The following is an 18,918-nucleotide window of genomic DNA, read 5'->3' on the forward strand; positions in this document are numbered from 1 at the left end:
TACGGTATAGGTCATGGATACCCTTGTGTACATCTCATGGGAACTTGTGCACACACATTCCTGGCACTCAAAGACAAGTGATCCCTTTTTAGCTATCCTTACAAAATTCTATAAATACCCCTGAACAAAATGGGAAAGGGGGTCGATCGAAAAAAAATAAGAGAGAGAGAGAGAGAGAGAGAGAGAGAGAGAACTCACCAAGAATATTCTCTGTACAAGAACTCTCATTAATAAAAAAGACGCGTGGACTACGGCTCATTAATGCCCGAACCACGTAAAAAACCACCTGCATTAATTATTCCAAAGCTCTCATCATTATCTCATTTACTTGGTTGTCGAAAACCTTGATCAATAGTAACCAAACCCGAATGAGAGAAAGAGATCCAAGTTCAAATCTTGATAATGCTCTGCTACAGAAAGGAATCAAGGGCTAGAGATCTTGAACGGGAGGAGTCATTATATTCCGCTGCAACCAATGTAAGGTTTTCTTAAACCTTTATGTGTTTAATTTCATTGTTTTAGAGATATTCATATTTAGGATGTTAATCAACATACTTGTTAGTAAATTAGTTCAGTGAACTTTTTTCTTTTAGTATTGCGAACAACCTCATTATAATACTTGGCATTAAATAAATCCCAAAATTCTTTCCAAGTTGTCGTAGTGATGTCTCGAGTGAGGGATACCATCTCCCACCACATGAGTCGTCTTCCTGGAACTGAAATGTAACGTCCCCGCTTCAAGCCTTTATTGGGCCTTACACTCACGGAATGATGACTCTTATACACGAGTACCTCACTCTGGTTGCTTCATGGAATGACGACTAACCCTACAAATCAACACGAGTATTTCCAGCGTGTTTTGTCCTCACTCGCACACAACCTGAGAAATTACCCCAGAAATTAACCCAGATCAAGCATGCTTGACCGTGATGGGCTACTGAAAATAAAGATGTATCTTTTTTTTTTATATAGGTAGTATTAATCAATCCATTTAAGCCCTCTTCAACTATGTAGTCTCATACCCACATTCTCAGAATCATCACATATGACCTTCCCCAAACGTTGTGCGATTGTACAGCTACCGGTCTTTCCCTTTTGGATCACGGGCTTTGACTGTCACAATAACAAGGTGCATCTTGTTTTTCGATAGCCCATCACGAAAGAACTCCACAGTTAAGTGTGCTTGACCTGGAGTAATTTTAGGATGAGTGACATTTGGGAAGTTTTCTTTTTAAGTGTGCGAGTGAGGACAAAACATGTTAGAAACACTCGTGTTGGTTTGTAGAGTTAATCGTCAGTCCATAAAATAGACAGAGTGACGTATTTGTGTATAAGAATTATCATTCTGTAAATATACATATTATACGAGAAAGCAAGGAAAACTTCTAGAACTAAATCTTTGTATTTTATTTGATGAACTAAATCTTTGTATTTTTAAATGGGAAATTTGAAATTATATGCATATTAGGGATTAAAATTGGTATCCTAATCTAAAACTATACATAATTTGTAAAATGGGATAACTTTTACTTAAACCTAATTTTACCCCCCTCATTTCTAAACTGACTCTCTCTCTCTCTCTCTCTCTCTCTCTCTCTCTCTCTCTCTCTCTCTCTCTCTCTCTCTCTCTCTCTCTCTCTAGCGTTTGAAATTGCACCACCACGATTCCCCACTCGAACGAAGAACCCACCGAACCCACCACCCCACGGAGGGAACCCATCCACTGAGCACGCGACGAGCCTTTCCCCTTTCGGTTTTTTAATTTTTTTTTCTTATTGATTATGGTGAAAATGTTGTTAGTTGATAGATTTAGGTTGGATATGTGCATTCTTGATTAGATCTAGGGTTAGATGGAGTAGATCTAGGGTCTGTGATCTTTCTGGGCAAGAAAATCCGATTTTCTGGTTTGATATGAGCTTGAAGATGAAGGCCCGATGCATGGCCCGATGGTCCGATGCATGGCCCGATGTAGGGCCCGATGGTCTGATGCCCATTTTGGATTTTTTAAATTTTTTTTTATTTATAGGATTGGCCCGATGGGCCCGATGTAGGGCCCGATGGTCGGCCCGATGGTCAGATGCCCATTTTGGATTTTTTTAAATTTTTTTTCTATTTATAAGACTGGTCCGATGGGCCCGATGTAGGGCCCGATGGTCGGCCCGATGGTCAGATGCCCACTTTATTTTTTTTTAATTTTTTTTCATTTTATAGGACTGGCCCGATGGGCCCGATGTAGGGCCCGATGGTCAGATGACTGGCCCGATGTAGGGCCCGATGCCCACTTTAATTTTTTTTTTTTTTTATAACAAAGAGAGAAGAAGAGAGTGGGGAAGCGGTAATGTAAATGGGGGTATTTTAGGGATATTCTAAAATATGTCATATCCCACAAATATTAAATGTTATGTGTTTTAAAAAAAAAATATTAAGTATATGTAAGTATAAAAAATCAAATTTGTCTTTTAAATCAAAACAAACATCACAGTTGGGGGAAGTCACTGGATTATTCCAGATCATTCTTAACGACCCTCTTAAGTTAACCACAATTGATCTTTATAATAAATGAGAAAATGCCCCATATATAAAGCCCATCGTGCTCTTTTCTAAGGACAACCAAAACAAAATAACCAATTATAGTATAACTGCTCAAGTCAAAGAAAGACTACTCTTTCTTCCTTTTCTCTAATTCACCGAAAATGTTCAGAAATGCTTCAAAGAAGAGTAACCACAACAACACTCGTCTCTATGACGTTCTTGGAGTTTCAAACAACGCTTCCCCTGATGATTTGAAGAAGGCATACAAAAAAGCTGCCATGAAAAACCACCCCGACAAGGGTGGTGATCCTGAAAAGGTTCTTTCTTTATTATTAAAAAACTAATTATATTTCATTTTGTTTGAATATCATTACTGATATTGTACTTGGGAATTAATAGTTTAAGGAGGTGGGTCAGGCATATGAGGTTTTGAGTAACCCTGAGAAGCGTGCATTGTATGACGAGTATGGTGAGGATGGGCTCAAGAACGGAATGGGTTATGATGATGACTTCATGAACGATGCTGACCCTTTTGATCTCTTCAACAGTTTCTTTAATGGTAATGGATTCAACAAAAGAAGTGGAAAGAAACGAAGTGGAGATATTGTTAAGCCTCTGAGAGTTTCTTTGGAGAATCTTTACTTGGGTACTTCCAAGAAAATCTCCATTTCAAGAAATGTAATATGCTCCAACTGTAATGGGTATGTTTGTCTATTAATTTTTCTAAACAATTCTTCGGTTTAACTTCTTGAATTAACAATGTGTTTGTATTTTAGGAAGGGTTCCAAATCGGGAAATTCAATCATCTGTAGTGGGTGCCAAGGGAGAGGAATGAAGGTGATGACAAAGCTGTTGGGGCCCAACGTGGTACAACAGTCTCAGAGTGTATGTAAAGATTGTAAAGGGAATGGTGAAATAATTTCTGAGGATGACCGTTGTTCCACTTGCAAAGGGGAAAAAGTTGTTCAAGAAAAGAAGATTAAAGAAGTCATTGTTGATATAGGCATGCAGAATGGACAGAAGATTACATTCTCTGGTGAATCTGATGAAGCTGTATGTATATTTGTTTCTTCTTTCTTTATTAGTTTTTACTGAGTTGGGTTTTGATGAATTCTATTAATGGTTTGTTTGGTTGTCGTTTTTTCAGCCTGACACTGAACCAGGAGATGTCGTTTTTGTCATAGAACAAAAGGAACACCCTAAGTTTAAGAGGAATGGGGTTGACCTTTTCTATGATCATACTTTGATTCTTGCTGAAGCATTGTGTGGCTTTCAGTTTGTATTGACTCATTTGGATGGTCGTCGTTTGCTCATCAAATCCAACCCCGGTGAAGTTGTCAAGCATGGTAAGTAATATCAATACATATTTATAAATTTATATAGAGATAATTGGATGATTCCTTTTTATATTTGGTGTTAGGCGTGTCGATCTTTTGACTAGTGTTAAGCTAGTCTTATCGTATTTCACCTGTTTTTCGTGTCAAGTCGTGTCAATCTCTTTGACCCGCGTTTAGTTTTTCCCATCCTAACTCATAAAATTCGTGTCGGTATGTATAGCAATGCTTTTAACAGAAATTGTGTGTATGGCAGATTCGTACAAGGTAATCAGTGAGGAGGGAATGCCAATGTATGGGAAGCCATTCATGAAGGGAAATCTGTACATTCATTTTAATGTGGAGTTTCCAAATTCCATGAGCCCTGAACAGGTTAAGGCATTGGAAACTATTCTGCCTCCAAAGCCATTGTTGTCTCAACAAGTTTCGGATATGACGATAGAGGAGTGTGAGGAGACAACACTGCATGATGTCAACATTGAGGAGGAGATGCGGCAAAAGCAGAATTTTCAGAGTGAAGCATACGAAGAAGATAATGGCCGATTTGGCGGCCAGGGAGTGCAGTGTGCCCAACAATGAGTATATTTTACAAAAAAAAAATAAAAAAATAAAAAAAATGAATGCAGTGTACAGTGCTGTATACAGCAATGAGATAAGGAATGGTTTTTTTTTTTTTTTGTTGAAATATGTAATTATGTACATTAAAGAAAAAAAAATAGAATTTGAATTTGAATTTTCCTTAAAAAAATTATTTTTTTATAGTTCTATTTTTAAAAATTATTTTGTGAAAATAATGTCTTTTTTTTATTTTTCTGATATTTGAAAATAAGGTTTTTTACTTTTGTTGATAAATATATATATATATTTTACTTTTAAAAACAAAAACAGTATTTAATTATAGTGTCAAGTAACCTTGTAATTGGAAGTGATTATATTATTTGAATTTTTTATTTGACTAAGTAATTGTAATTGAATGTAATTGACGGTTTTCACTGTACTCTAATTCTCACTCTCCTTGTAATTATAAATATGTTGGGAAAGTTTACGAATAAATTAGAATTAAGTGTAATTAAAAGTAATTATCTAGTATAAGGGACATTATAGAATTAGTTAGCAAATTATATGCAATACTAAGATACTTAGGCACTAATAATATTTTTAAGGGTGCGTTTGGAAAGTCACAATGTAATTGGATTTGTGTGTAATTGGAGGTAATTATACAATTTGATATGTTTGTCTGACCATGTAATTACACTGTAATTGTGTAATTAGAAGTAATTGAGGGATTCCAATTACACTCTCCAATTCTCATGGCCCCCATGAGAATTGAATGTAATTACACTGTGTAATTATTAAAAACTTTTCATATTAAACATTAGCTATTAAAAAATATTATTTTCCTATGTAATTACTAACTATTTTGCCAAACAAGATATTAGAAATTCATATGTAATTACCACCTCATATCCAAACACACCTTGTATTTTAAAATATAGTGTAATTACTACACTGTGTAATTACCACCCTAATAATTATCCTATTTAGTAATTACACAAATACTTCCAAACACCCTAAATAATTCTCATGTTTAACTCACATAATTTACACGAAATAATTGAAAGTTCTCAATTATACTCATCAATTCTCTTACTGTGTAATTACTAGTAATTAGACTAAATGCTCAATTACTTCCAAAGCACTAAAGTAATAAAATACTATACTTCTGATTCGGTTTCAATTGCTGCATTAAAGTAATAGTTTGCAAATGATAAGGATAAACATTATTATATTCAACAAAAAAATATGTGCTTTTAATAGAAAATAACAGATAACGTAAAAAAATATACATATATTATTATTATTTCTGCTTTTCTCTTTGAATATTGTCAGGTTTCCATGAAGATCCCACTATTGTGTCTACAGTCTACTACACAAATATTATAGAATGAAACAACCAATGAATTGAATAAAAAAAAAATCACTATAAAATTTCCAAAAAGTGTTGCTTTGAGAGTTAAATTTATTCACTGTGGAATTTCTACCTTCTTCTGAAAATACCGAAATATTTGTAGAACTGAAAACGTTGGTTTTTCCCGAGATACAATGCATAATTTAGCTACAGCCAGAAGACTTCTAAGCTCTCTATTATCATAGGTATTGCCCAGATCAGGATCTATCATGTTATGGATGGAGTTTCGGAATCGAGACTCCTGGATCCATTGCACCAAATCAGCATCACCATTATCTGAGGATTGACCAGTAACCAGCTCCAAGATCAGCACACCAAGTTGGTATATAATGTTACTACATTCCTGATCCATACTATCTACAAATACAATGCAGGAACAGAGATAAACCGAAAATGTTACAATAAAGAGAAAAAGGGTAACCAAAATGCCCGGTATGAATATGATGAGTAAAATGAACCTACCTTTTGAGCATGAGGTATGAGGCACTGTTTCATTATCTCCAGTAGAAGTAACAATGCCAATATCAGAGAGCTGTGGAAAGAATAGGGAAGCTTTAACTTGGATTTTGAAAAGTGAACTACAATAGAAGTGTGAGTGTATAGGAATGTAAAGATTCTACCTTTGCGTTGAAATTCTCGTCTAGCATGATGTTACTTGAGTTTATGGAGACATGGTAGATTGGTGGATCATTGAAGAGAAGCAAGTATTCCTGCATTCAAAATAACAATGGTCAAATTTAAAATGCAAAACAAGACAAAACTCTAATATCCAGCGTTAAAAATTAGTACATTGAGCCTAAATTGTTAGAGAAACAAAACCCAGCATAGACATATTATTTGAATAGTCCCAACGTTCATAAGAGAAAAAAAAAAAGTTGTCATATCATAACACCTGCTTAGATATGGACAGATTGAGAGTTAATGACACAAAAATGTTATAAATTGGACAAATATGTCAGCTTAAACTTTGTACACATTTGTTGAGTATCTGTTTAACTAAACCTTCTACAATTATTTCTTCTCACATGTTTTGATTTTTCTTTTCTAGAAGAGAGTGAATGAGGTTCCCCATTGTTCCTACACGTTAAATTATCCCGAATCAATGCAAGCAAATTGGTGAAAATTGCTTGAGAACCTTGATTATCCTTCCCTCTAGGGAGGAAAAAAAAGCTAAAGACGAGGTTCAGACATAGAATCATCATGAAGACACAACCTACACCTTTTGAAGATAAAGTTGTATATTACAGATTAGGCAAAGGTGTGTAATTATTCGAAAATTTTCAGTACATCCACAGTTATTTCAAGTCAGATGCCATAGTTTTGTTTATTTAATATTTTATCAACTTTAGAATTCTGTATGCATGATAAGACTTGTTATCATTTGTCACTAGAATAATGGTACAAGTATATAACATACCAATGCAGCTACTACTCCCGTAGCTATTTGTAGCCTAGTCCTCCAATTAAGGGGAGTTCTAAGAGGATCTGTCAAAAACCAATGATAAGAGTTAAATTTGTGTTACACATACACAATTACAAAATCTAGAAATGTATAAATATATATACATACATACCATTAAGATGCTCCTTCAAGCTCCCATTTTCTACGTTGTCAAACACCAACAATCTGCCAATAGGAACAAAAGTTATAATTAATTTGACAGGCACCAAATAATATATTCTCCTTCAAAGATCGTCTTTAGCCTAAATAGTTAAACATGCTGTCAATCCATAGAAAACATCTCAGTTTTAAAGAATGTATATTTATACTATATATTAAGATGTGGATAGTAAGGTTCAAGAATCCATTTAGCGGACACATAGATGTACTCTGGAACAGGACACATGAAAAAATAAGTGCCATCATTTATCTAACCAAATATTAAAATGAACAGCATACTCATTAAACTATTCAAGGTTTTTCTAATTCACAACAATGCAAATGTATCAGTTCACAAGACTTATCGTTACAATTCTATCACTACAAGTAAACATCTTACTCCAATTAAGAGAAGAAAAGAAACTTTGACAAAGCCAGAATTCAAATTCCCTAAAAAGAGTGAGATGATAATTGAATAGCTTCAAAAACACAAGAAGAGAAGAGGAGAAAGATGATCACAGGGCAGTCCATTTGCAATTCATGTGTATGCAAGAATCCAACAACTTGTTATTTAGGGAAAGAAGGAGATGGGCCAATAAAGAGAAAATCATTAGAACCACAAACAAAATACAGGAAAACATTAAAAGTCTTCAGTATCTATCTAAATTGTTTTATTTATCACAATGTAAAATAGAACAATTTCTTGTATTTAAGGGTAAGTACAAACTAAACATTCCAATGTTTAAGCTTTGATTGAAAAAAAAAATAAAGAAATAAGATTACAAAAGAAACATTCTCAGTACTTTACTTCATCCATGTGATAAGTAATGCAACATAACTACAAATCACACCAAGAGTGTGCCATTGAACAAGACACCACATAACTATCCAAGTACATAACTATCCAAGTAAAGAATCTGTAAAAGAACAAAATTAACAGAAATATGGCAATGCTAAAATAGTAAAACTAATGTCAATCTCTGAAAATAGGTGTTCAAATCCTTTATAAGAATGGCATAGTGTCATCCTCTTGCAACATTCACAGAGTGGTAAACTATTTGGAGCCTATTTTTTTTTTTATTTTCATTTAAGATTAAAGACTTGCTTTTGAACAAAGATTTAAGTACATTAATAAAACATACGTGTTAATTTAGCTTATGCAATATCATGAATGACAAAGAGATTAGCATCGAACCTCTTCTTATGACCAAAAGAAAAACCACGGAGAGTAAGGAGGTGGCGGTGATGCAAACACCCCAAGAGTTGGACTTCTCTGTAGAACACTTCCTTTTCTTGATTTATGTCTGTAATTTCTTTTACTAATACAATCCCACCATCTCGAAATTTTGCCTTATATGCAGCGCTGTGATTATTGCTATAAACAATTCTGTGAAAACCATCTGTTGCTCTCTTTATATCTTTATATGCATAGCGCTTGATAAATGATAGACGCCCTGAAATGACAACTTATTAGAGATATATTCAAGTAGATTGGTTCAATAAACATCTAACAGAAAATTTTAATTTAAACCAAACTAATGGGAAAACAAATGGGATAAAATGATTTTATGTGTTGGCTGTTGCAGCAAAGAAATAATCTATAGTTAAAATTTTCAAGTAGTACAGTGGATATGTAAATGCACAAATTTACGTATTGAAACGAGCCACTCCGTGTAAACATATCTAAGCCTAGAAATTCTTTATAACGTTTTCAAAACTTGATAATGACCTTTAGATATGTTTCATCAATGCAATGACAAACCAAATGTAATTTTCTCCACCCTAAATATAAAGTAAATGTAACTCCAATGTATTAATATTTCTTGTTTTCACAAGTCGCAAGAATATCTCCAGGGTCTATGCCTCTCCCAACTTATGCCAAAATATTATTATTGGCACAGGGAAATTTTTACACTTCAGTAAGCATGGCTGAAAAAGCCATATGAGTGAAAATTTCACCAAACTGAATATATATAATCAATTCATGAAGGAGCAGCACTCATGTAGGCAGTGACATAAGTAGCTAACCAATTGGAATCGTAGGCTAATTTACTCATTAGAACTCCAAATCAGAAGTGAAACCAAATGATTATGAAAATCTTTAGCCCTCTGATGTACCTTGAGAATCAGCTAATTCTTGTGCATAATTGGGCAGATTTCATCAACACTAAGAAGCAATTTTGATATTAAATATAAAGTATCTGCTGAAAACCCAGATGGAGGAATGAAACAGTCAGAAATCTTGGAGCTGTTGCCACTTGCCACCACACATCTACTCCCCCTTTTGACTCTTATATGCTACCAACTTAACTCTCTTCTCTGTATGAATATCCTAATGAAAGACAGCCTCTACAGTTTATGTAATCAATCTAAGAAAATCATATTTTGTAATTGATCATCAAAATGGGATAGGCCTACCTTCATCTTGTATTCAAAAGAAACATCGACACATATTGGAAACATTGGAAGCACCAACCAGTATGTCCTTTGGCAAAATTAAATCTTGAATCCCCTTCTATCTTCTTAAAATCTTACACCAGGATGTTTTACTCTTGCCCTCGATGGAGAGTCATATAGTGAAGCTTCAAGTCTAGAATCAGATGTTTGGCAGCAGGAAGCGCAGCCATTCTAGCAGCTTCTTCTATCTTCAATGTCCTTATAGTGTTAGTAATCACTGTTGTTGTTAGTGTCAACCGAGATTTGCTACTGGTTTGTGGTGACACATATCAACTGTCACTGCCAGACTAGACAAGGTCTTTTGAATGGATTTAACCACTTGTTATAGGCAATCATAAGAGGTGGAATGATAATCGAAGCTCTGCTTCAGAATCCGAATAGACCTCTTAAATTTGCCTGGGGGTGACAATTTCAGGTCACATAGGCCATCATAAGAGGTGGAATGATAATCGATGCTCTGCTCCAGAACCCGAACAGACCTCTTAAATTTGGCTGGGGATGACAATTTCAGGTCACCAGGAGCCAAGAAAGCAGAGAAGACAAGCCTGCTCTGATACCACATGGTAAGGGCAGAAGGTTAAGGGAGAGAAGAAAAAGGGTGAAGATTAGGCTCCTTTTCAGCTCTTACTAGAGAAACCATTTGATCTGTTAACAGGTGCACCACTTATATAGGTTCTTACATCCAATTGAAATCCTAAACTAATTAGAAATATTACTAACATAAACTGAAACAACTACAAATGTACAGTCAAACAGAAATGCCAAAAAGTTATACAATTTGAAACCAAAATATCTCATTATAACATGCATTATAAAACACCAGCACCTTCTTATGTCATATAAAGTGCTTAATTATGTACACGCATAACTACATTTCCCACAAATGACTATATTCCAACCAAAATCAAAATCCCAGAAAACGAAAATTCACAGTTTCTTAATATAATGCGATAATTAACTATATTTCCAGATATAGTGAGGCAGTACAGAATATGACATGTTACAAAGTGAAAATTATATCACAAAAACACAAATTTAATGCAAAAACAATATTACCCAAATTGGTTCAAACATTTATTATTAAAGAAACCCCAGAAATAATAGTTCCTAATTCTGAATTTTACCATAATTGAGTGTATATATATAGAAATACTTACGGCGACGAGATCGGTGAAGCCAGGCGAGAAGGTTAAGGCTGAACTTGCGGATCGGAAGGTCCATTGGAAATTGGGTTGACGTGAAGTGTAATTCTTTGAGATACCAAAGGTAGTTATGAGTAGTAGTATAGAAGTGGATGAACTCTCCATAATAATTTTCATATTAATTATTACTCTTTTTTTTTTCTCTCTATTATTAACGATTTTTTCTATTTTTATTTAGGTTAATTAGCAATTTTTTCTCTCGAATTTTTACATATACTAATTCTTGCCCTGAATGTTTTTGGCCGTTAAAAATTATTCCTAAACTATTAAGATTTTAACATGGATGAAAGTTCAGAGGCATAATTTAGTACGTATCAAAATTTGAGGGGCATGATTTGATAGATATCAAAGTCTGATAGATATCAAAGTCTGGAGAGCATAATTTAGTACATAAACAATCACTGAAAAGTAAAATTGAATGAAATTAGACAAAAATCCTTAAATCTAACAATCTGAATAGTTCATTGAAAAATTTTAACATGATCTGATACATGTTAAAGTTCGGAGAAAAAAAATCTTAATTAGTTTTTTATTTATTTACTTTTTTTGGTGGGCCTACCCCTAAAGACAGAGACAGATAGCATAGTGGGGGTAAAAGGGTCATCAAATAAAGTTGTTAAGACTTAACTAATTGAAGAGTGTGTCAGATGTTGGCTGCAGCCATTACTACACCACACAGCTTTGGACGTTTCTTAATTTGGTTCCCCATTTATTTGGTTTCTTATTATCATTGCTGTTGTTATCATCCAAAAGAAAACCACATGTGTCTAACTTTTATCAAATTTTTGACTCAGAAATCTGTGTTAATTTTGACACAGAGTCTTTTTCAGAAATCAATACAGAGGGTTGGTTTGTACTTAAAAGAATGTATCCTAAAGTGATTGCAATCCACTCTTTTCTAATTATATTTTATTCTAACTAATTTGAATTTAAGTGGATTGGTATTTTTTTTTATTTAATGGTGTCAAAAAGAGGATTAGTGGTGTCTTAAGCTCCTAGACTCTAACTCTATGTTTGGTAGGAAAGAAAGAGAGTACAATTGATAAGTAAGCAGTATGGAGAATCTAAAAAGGATTAGGAATAAAGGTAGAAGGGTGGAAAAGAAATGAGTAAATACTATTTTAAATTCTCTATTGTCAAAAATTAAGTTCAGGGTTCTACTTTTACTATTTTAGAAAATACAGAGTTCATTTTGTCATTTAATAAAACAGAAGGTCCAATTAATAACTTTTGTAAAACACAAGGTCCAAAAAAATATTTACTCAAAAGAAAAAATTAGTTATTAAAATCTCTGTAATATCTTTTTTAGTATGAATATTTTTTTAAAGATAATTTTGATATTTGAAGTATTTATTTTGTTATTTTTTCCAATCTTTTTTTAATATGAAGGGATTGAGATCTCGACAAAGAGTACACATCGGCCACTACCTTTGCAACCCGAGATCACCTAACAACAGACAATGGTACAAGGCGCAAGACCACTTCCTGGACTTGCAGCTCACAGTACCATGATGTCAACTTGTCCCTTGGGAACCACAAGTGTACCTAAAGCTATTAAAGCCTATAAATTTCACATTCTCAGATGTAAGAGGGGTTAAAAAATCATTGTAATACTTCCCTCCAAGGAATACAAATATTTATCTTTCTTCATTGTTGCTCTGAATATTTCTTTAAGTCTTCATATTTTTATCGTTATTCTAAGTCTCGTGTTTATGTTTTGATTTTTCGATCATAATTTAGTTGACGAGATTCCACCGTCAACACTTATCTTCAATCAATCTACTTTTGGAGAGATTGAAAATAGTATATTCGGAGGGAGACCAAATTCATCCATCTATCCTTTCCTTTTTACTTTCTTTCATGTGAAACAAGTAAATTTGACCTCTCACTCCTCTCCTTCCTAGTGTTGTAAATATGGACCGAGATTTTTGACATGGCACAAAATTAACACGAGCCCGAGAGGCACAAGCACAATCAGGCACGAAAGAATATAGGCTTGGGCATAATACAATATAATGCAACGAATTAGCACGACATGACACGATGTTGCAAATTGACATGATACGATACAAAAAATATGGGCCTGAGCACGACACTACATGAAAAATATGGGTGTAACGCCCTATTCCATAGGGACGCCACGTGTGTAATTTTGTAAATTATACTAATACTAATATATTGATTAATTATTAAAAATTATGAGAATATTAAAAACTTGACTAAAATAAAAGACTGGAAACGGACATTATAACGGCAATAAAAAAAGTGTTTCGAGGATCCCTTTTATAAAAGATTTACCCAAAAAAACTATGGACAATAGCAGATACAACCAGTCTAAAATAACTCCTGGCAACTCGGCACACAGGCCAGTGGGGTCAATATGTACATTTTTGGAGAAGGCAGTCACCTCATGACAACTCTAACTTTTCATTGCCCTTACCTACACCACATAGCACCCGTGAGTCACAAGGACTCAGCATGAAAAGTAATAATAATGATTATACAGTTTATTATTCGAATATTATCATTTATACACAATCAGAATCAAACCATTACGCATTGTTCATAAGATGAAATCTAAATCATTAATGGCATCTGCCATGAATAAGCATCAATATACAAATATTTGTACAAAACTATTATACCAATAATAGGAATCATATTCATTTAAAAATATAATTTATATATGTATGTTACCTCATAAAGTAACCATCTTCATTACATTACATTGCCTAATCAGACAAGTCGATGCTTTATTCTAAAAATCATGTATTGCCTAATTAGGCAAGCCCGTGCCATAGCCTAGCACCCATATATCGCATAACTAAATCACATAATCAGGTGAGTCGTGCCAAAAACCTGCACCCATATATCATATCATTGCATCACCTAATCAAGTGAGCTCGTACCTACGTTTGGTACTCATCATATATCACTGACGCTCGTACTTACGCCCAATACGTCGCCAGAAAAATCGCATCACCTAATCAGGTAAGCTCGTACTTACGCTCGGTACTCATCATATATCACTGATGCCCGTACTTACGCCCAGTACGTCGCCAGAAAAATCGCATCACCTAATCAGGTGAGGCCATATATCACATGCATAATATCATCACATTATCGATACTCAACCAATCAACCTTTTCATTATATAGCAATATTAGTTATATCTCAATATTAATCAATTCATTGCAACATTTATTGTATTACATACAACGTACAATGCAGTACAATATACTTTTCTTACCTCAAACACCGGTTCAGGTATGTTGGCCGACCTACTTGGAGTACGATCAATGATCCCAGTGTAGGATTATGTTTTACCAGGATCTAGATCTACTACCATGTATGTTGTTTAACATCCTAAATATGAAATTCTAAAACAACGTAATTTAAACACATATAAAGTTTGAGAAACCTTACATTGGGTGCAGCGGAATCAAATGACTACTTCCGCTCAGATCTCTAACCCTTGTATCCTTTCTGTAGAAGAGTATCACCAAGATTTGAGGCCGATTCTCCTTCTCTTGAATTGAATTCTTCACAGTCTTACACATTATGATTGAGTACCACTTGATGTGTGTGGGCACTTACTCTATCACTATAGGGTTCGAAATAATGAAGAGAGAAAGAGAGAGGAAGGATTCGAATAAGGTAGAGAAGATGGCTTAAAATTTTGACTGAAGGCAAGTGTATTCATTATTTTTTAATTTAAGGCCATCACTATCTATTTATAGGAATCCAACTAGGTTTAGGTTAGAATTATTTGGTATTAAGAAAATAATAAATAAATGGTAAAATAGGGCATAAGTGGTCGGTCATGGATGTGGGCCCCCACTTTGCAATTTTACTATTTTTTTTTAACTATTTATCTTATTTTCTCAAAAATGTCATTTTTCCAATTCAACCACTTAAATGCCAAAACTATTTATTTAATAATTAAAATTAATTATCAAATAAAATTGCCATTTAAATATTTATTAATTAGACTTAATAAAGTCTTTTAATCAACAAATAAACCCTAGAATATCTTTTCTTCACAATTAAGTCATAGCTTAGTGAAAATTCATAAACTAGACATAGTCTAATTTTAGAATTATAATTGATTAATTAAAATCAATTAACTGAGTCTTACAAGCAGTATTGTCTCAACTAGTATGGGGACCATGGGCCTATACAACTGAGCTTCCAATAAGGAGAACTAGAATTTATCAAGTAAATTCCCTAACTTATTAATTCCTCATTGCATCCACCATAGAACTTGGAATTGCACTCTTAGTTATATAGAACACTCTATATGTTCCACGATATAGATACGCTATAAACATTTAATCATCGTTCTAATCCCAATAATCAAAGACCCGCTATAGATGATTTACACCGAGTGGGGATAAATTTACCTTTTGACCCCTCAATGTATTTTATCCTTAAAATACTTAGCTTCCTACAAATGATATTTCATTAAACTAATATAATTACTGAAATAAGAACTCTTCCATTTATCTCTAAGCTCAAAGGAAATCATCGTTTCATTTCTATGTCCAGATAGAAGCTATAGATTCCATATCTATGTTTAGCGCTCCCACTCAATTGTATTATCATGTTCCCAAAATGTACGTATCACCCAGACCAAAAGGTAGGCTTAACTAACAAATTAAGGAATACAAATAACACTCTTGAGATCGAACCTAAGCATGTCAAGAATAAGATATTTTGATCTAAGATCAACCAGTGATATTGACTTAGAAAGATACAACGGTAAGATTATAATATCTTTACTAAGATCAATATCGGTCCCAGTGCAATGTATACTCCATACATCTGAAACTAGCATACTTTGCCAATATTCTGGAAAGAACATAACACTTGTCCAAGGTGTAAGTATACTTTATCGCTGACTATCACATCAGTGTAAATCCAGTGCATTGATGAATCAAGGAACATTATCTTTTGAAGCATATAATCACAATTACATTCCACTGTGTTGACATCACTGTAATTATGAATAACTATATGTTTTGGACTTAACAGATTTTGTACACATAAAACCATAAGCATGAAAACTACATGTAAACACATATGACTTCTAATCTTCCATTAATAACAAATCAGATTATATTGAAATGAGTTTTATTTAGGGCATAAAATCCCAACACATGGGTCCTATGTCATAACAATAATAAACTAATAAGTGTTTATCCCAAAACACTGCATAACAGTTGTAAAGGACAACCTAGGGTTTCCTAACAAATCTCGTAGTTCAAATACATTAAAATAAAACTTATATTTTGGCTCTAAAACATACACCATATAGTAGAGCTCGTCGCAAGCTTTGAAACAGTATATAGAATATCTAAAACGGACACCCGAGTCAAAAGTTATGGCAAAAATACAATTCCCAAGTTCTCGAGGCAGCCCGAAACGGTAAACAGGTTGGCCAGAACCGGTTGACCGATTTTTTAGGGGTAAAAATGTGATTTTACAAGTTTACGCACTCACCGAAAGGCTACCAAAACCAATACAAACCACTCCAAACTTCATAGGGCGCATATATACCATACTTACGCAATAGAAACTAAAATCAAGCCCTTGATGGCAAACGTCACTAGTGTTCAGGCTTAAGTTATAAAAAAAGTTCTAAACTCAATTTCTAACCCAAAATCTTATCAATTTCAGCAAGAAAACATCAAAACTAGTCCATGACTACCCGAGAACAATTCTATAAGGTCATAACCTTTATAACTATTCTAATTTGCAAAACCACTATATAAAATCAATTGTGCTCGACTTAAAACGAAACAAATTCTTACTTTAAACTCTCCCTCTTCAAAGATTCACTATTCTACTACTACTAGAACTTAGATCGCTAGGTTTCGGGTTAAAAATTGAAAAATATGGATATAAGAGGAGAGAGAATTTTGACAGAGGATGAGGATTTTGTTTTGTTCGTAAATTTTGTTTATAAACTTATTTTATATGAACTTTTACGTTTATATATATACTAGTGTGGAGTATGTGCCATAGGCACGTAACTCCTGTTAAAACATGTGAGTTATAATTACATATCTTATTTTCATCAATTATATTTAAAAAAATGTTAAAAAAATTATGTTTAAACAAAGATATAGTGTGTTATAAGTTCACTTATTGAAGCTAAGATCATCAGTTGTCATATCTAAATATCAGCTCATGTGATTTTCTCTACTATTACCTACTAATAAGTAAAGTTTATAAGAAAAATAAAATAATAATTAACAAAATTAAACTATAGGAAAACCTCACATAAGCGGTGCATAACAAGTGGGATGATTCTGAGACTGTGTAGGTATGGGACTACACACTTGAAGAGAGCTTAAATTGATTGGTAAGTACTACCTATATCAACAAGGTGCATCTTGTTTTTCGATAGCCCATCACGAAAGAACTCCACGGTTAAGCGTGCTTGGCCTGGGGCAATTTTAGGATGGGTGACTTCTTGGGAAATTTTCCTAAGAAGCGTGCGAGTGAGGACAAAACACGTTGGAAACACTCGTGTTGGTCTGTAGGGCCAGTCATCAGTCCATGAAACAGCTAGAGTGACGTACTTGTGTATAAGAGCTATGAGTCTGGGTGTAAGGGCTCAATAGAAACTTGAAGCGTGGACGTTATATAAAAGTGTGGTGTATCTATACATATTTTAGTCAATTTTCATAAATGTGAACTCCAATGTTAGTGTATAAAAATTTAGTACATAGTAAAATTTATGCCAAATTTAACACAAAATATATGATGGACCAAATTTTATATACAATAAATTTTACATTTTTATTTACTCTTTTACCACTTATTAATATAATTAATTATTTTTTACATTTCATGTATTTATTTAATAGAATTTTATACACTTTTAATAATAATATAATACTTTTGTTGATTTTTTTTTTGAGAAAATACTTATTGGTTTTTATACATCTATCAATAAAAAAGTATTAATTCTACACTAAATGAGTTGGAGCACTGTCATAAAATTTTGATCAAATATAATATTGACTCATTTTTTAGCTCAATAAAATTAACAAAAAAATGATAAGGAAAATGGCAAGGGAGATGCTAAACACCATAAATGGTGGCATATGTTATTATTGCATTTCAGTATCAAATCTCACAAATATTAATTTAGTGAATACTATAGTAAACTGCTAACTAATTATTAAATGTCATATCTCTAAAGTGTCAAATAATAATTTTCTAATAATAATAATAATAAAATAATTCACCCAAAAAAATATTATACGTAAAAAAAGAAAAATTTACAATTTTATATACTTTGTAGTACTTAATTACAATATATTTATTAACAATTTATTAACGAGAAACATATTTCAAAAATGTCACAATTTCATGTGTTTGGGCCACATTTTTGCCATTTTTTTTAAAAAATGTAAGTAAATTACCCTATTTTTAACTTTATAAATAGTTAATGTCCATTTTTTAAAATAATAAAGCAAATGTCCTTTTTTACTTTTTAATACCTAAAATACCCTTCATTATATAAAAAGTATTATATGTTTTATTCTTTTAATATAAATTATGAAAAACAATAAATCAAAGTCCTCTACTGAATTTTTGTCAACTATTTTTTCATTATATAAAAAGTATTATATGTTTTATTCTTTTAGATTTTGCTCTTGTTGTTGCTATCTAATATATTATTTAATCATATAATTAGTTTTTTTATTAATATATCGTATGATATACAAACAATATACCTTAAACCAATATACATATATCACAAATATACAAAAACTTATACCACAATCATAAGCAGATATACCATAGTCA

The 18,918-nt window shown here is 33.0% G+C and overlaps 2 protein-coding genes across 2 annotated transcripts; one reads left to right on the forward strand and one right to left on the reverse strand.

Moving 5' to 3' along the window:
• Positions 1–2,533: 2,533 nt before the first annotated feature.
• LOC115718600 (dnaJ protein homolog 1) lies at positions 2,534–4,551 on the forward strand. The gene is made up of 5 exons (XM_030647411.2): positions 2,534–2,849; positions 2,932–3,233; positions 3,309–3,585; positions 3,680–3,878; positions 4,123–4,551. The coding sequence occupies exons 1-5, from the start codon at positions 2,694–2,696 to the stop codon at positions 4,443–4,445; spliced, it is 1,257 nt and encodes a 418-aa protein (XP_030503271.2). The 5' UTR covers positions 2,534–2,693; the 3' UTR covers positions 4,446–4,551.
• Positions 4,552–5,695: 1,144 nt separating this feature from the next.
• LOC115721272 (probable receptor-like protein kinase At1g49730) lies at positions 5,696–11,221 on the reverse strand. The gene is made up of 7 exons (XM_030650537.2): positions 11,050–11,221; positions 8,631–8,889; positions 7,410–7,462; positions 7,253–7,320; positions 6,456–6,545; positions 6,298–6,367; positions 5,696–6,192 (listed from the first exon to the last, which is right to left on the reverse strand). Exons 1-7 carry the CDS (start codon positions 11,111–11,113, stop codon positions 5,891–5,893), a joined length of 906 nt encoding a protein of 301 aa, XP_030506397.1. The 5' UTR covers positions 11,114–11,221; the 3' UTR covers positions 5,696–5,890.
• Between the last annotated feature and the right edge of the window lie 7,697 nt (positions 11,222–18,918).

The sequence above is a fragment of the Cannabis sativa genome, chromosome 2 (genome assembly GCF_029168945.1).
Source record: "Cannabis sativa cultivar Pink pepper isolate KNU-18-1 chromosome 2, ASM2916894v1, whole genome shotgun sequence".
In the NCBI taxonomy this organism is placed as follows: domain Eukaryota; kingdom Viridiplantae; phylum Streptophyta; class Magnoliopsida; order Rosales; family Cannabaceae; genus Cannabis; species Cannabis sativa.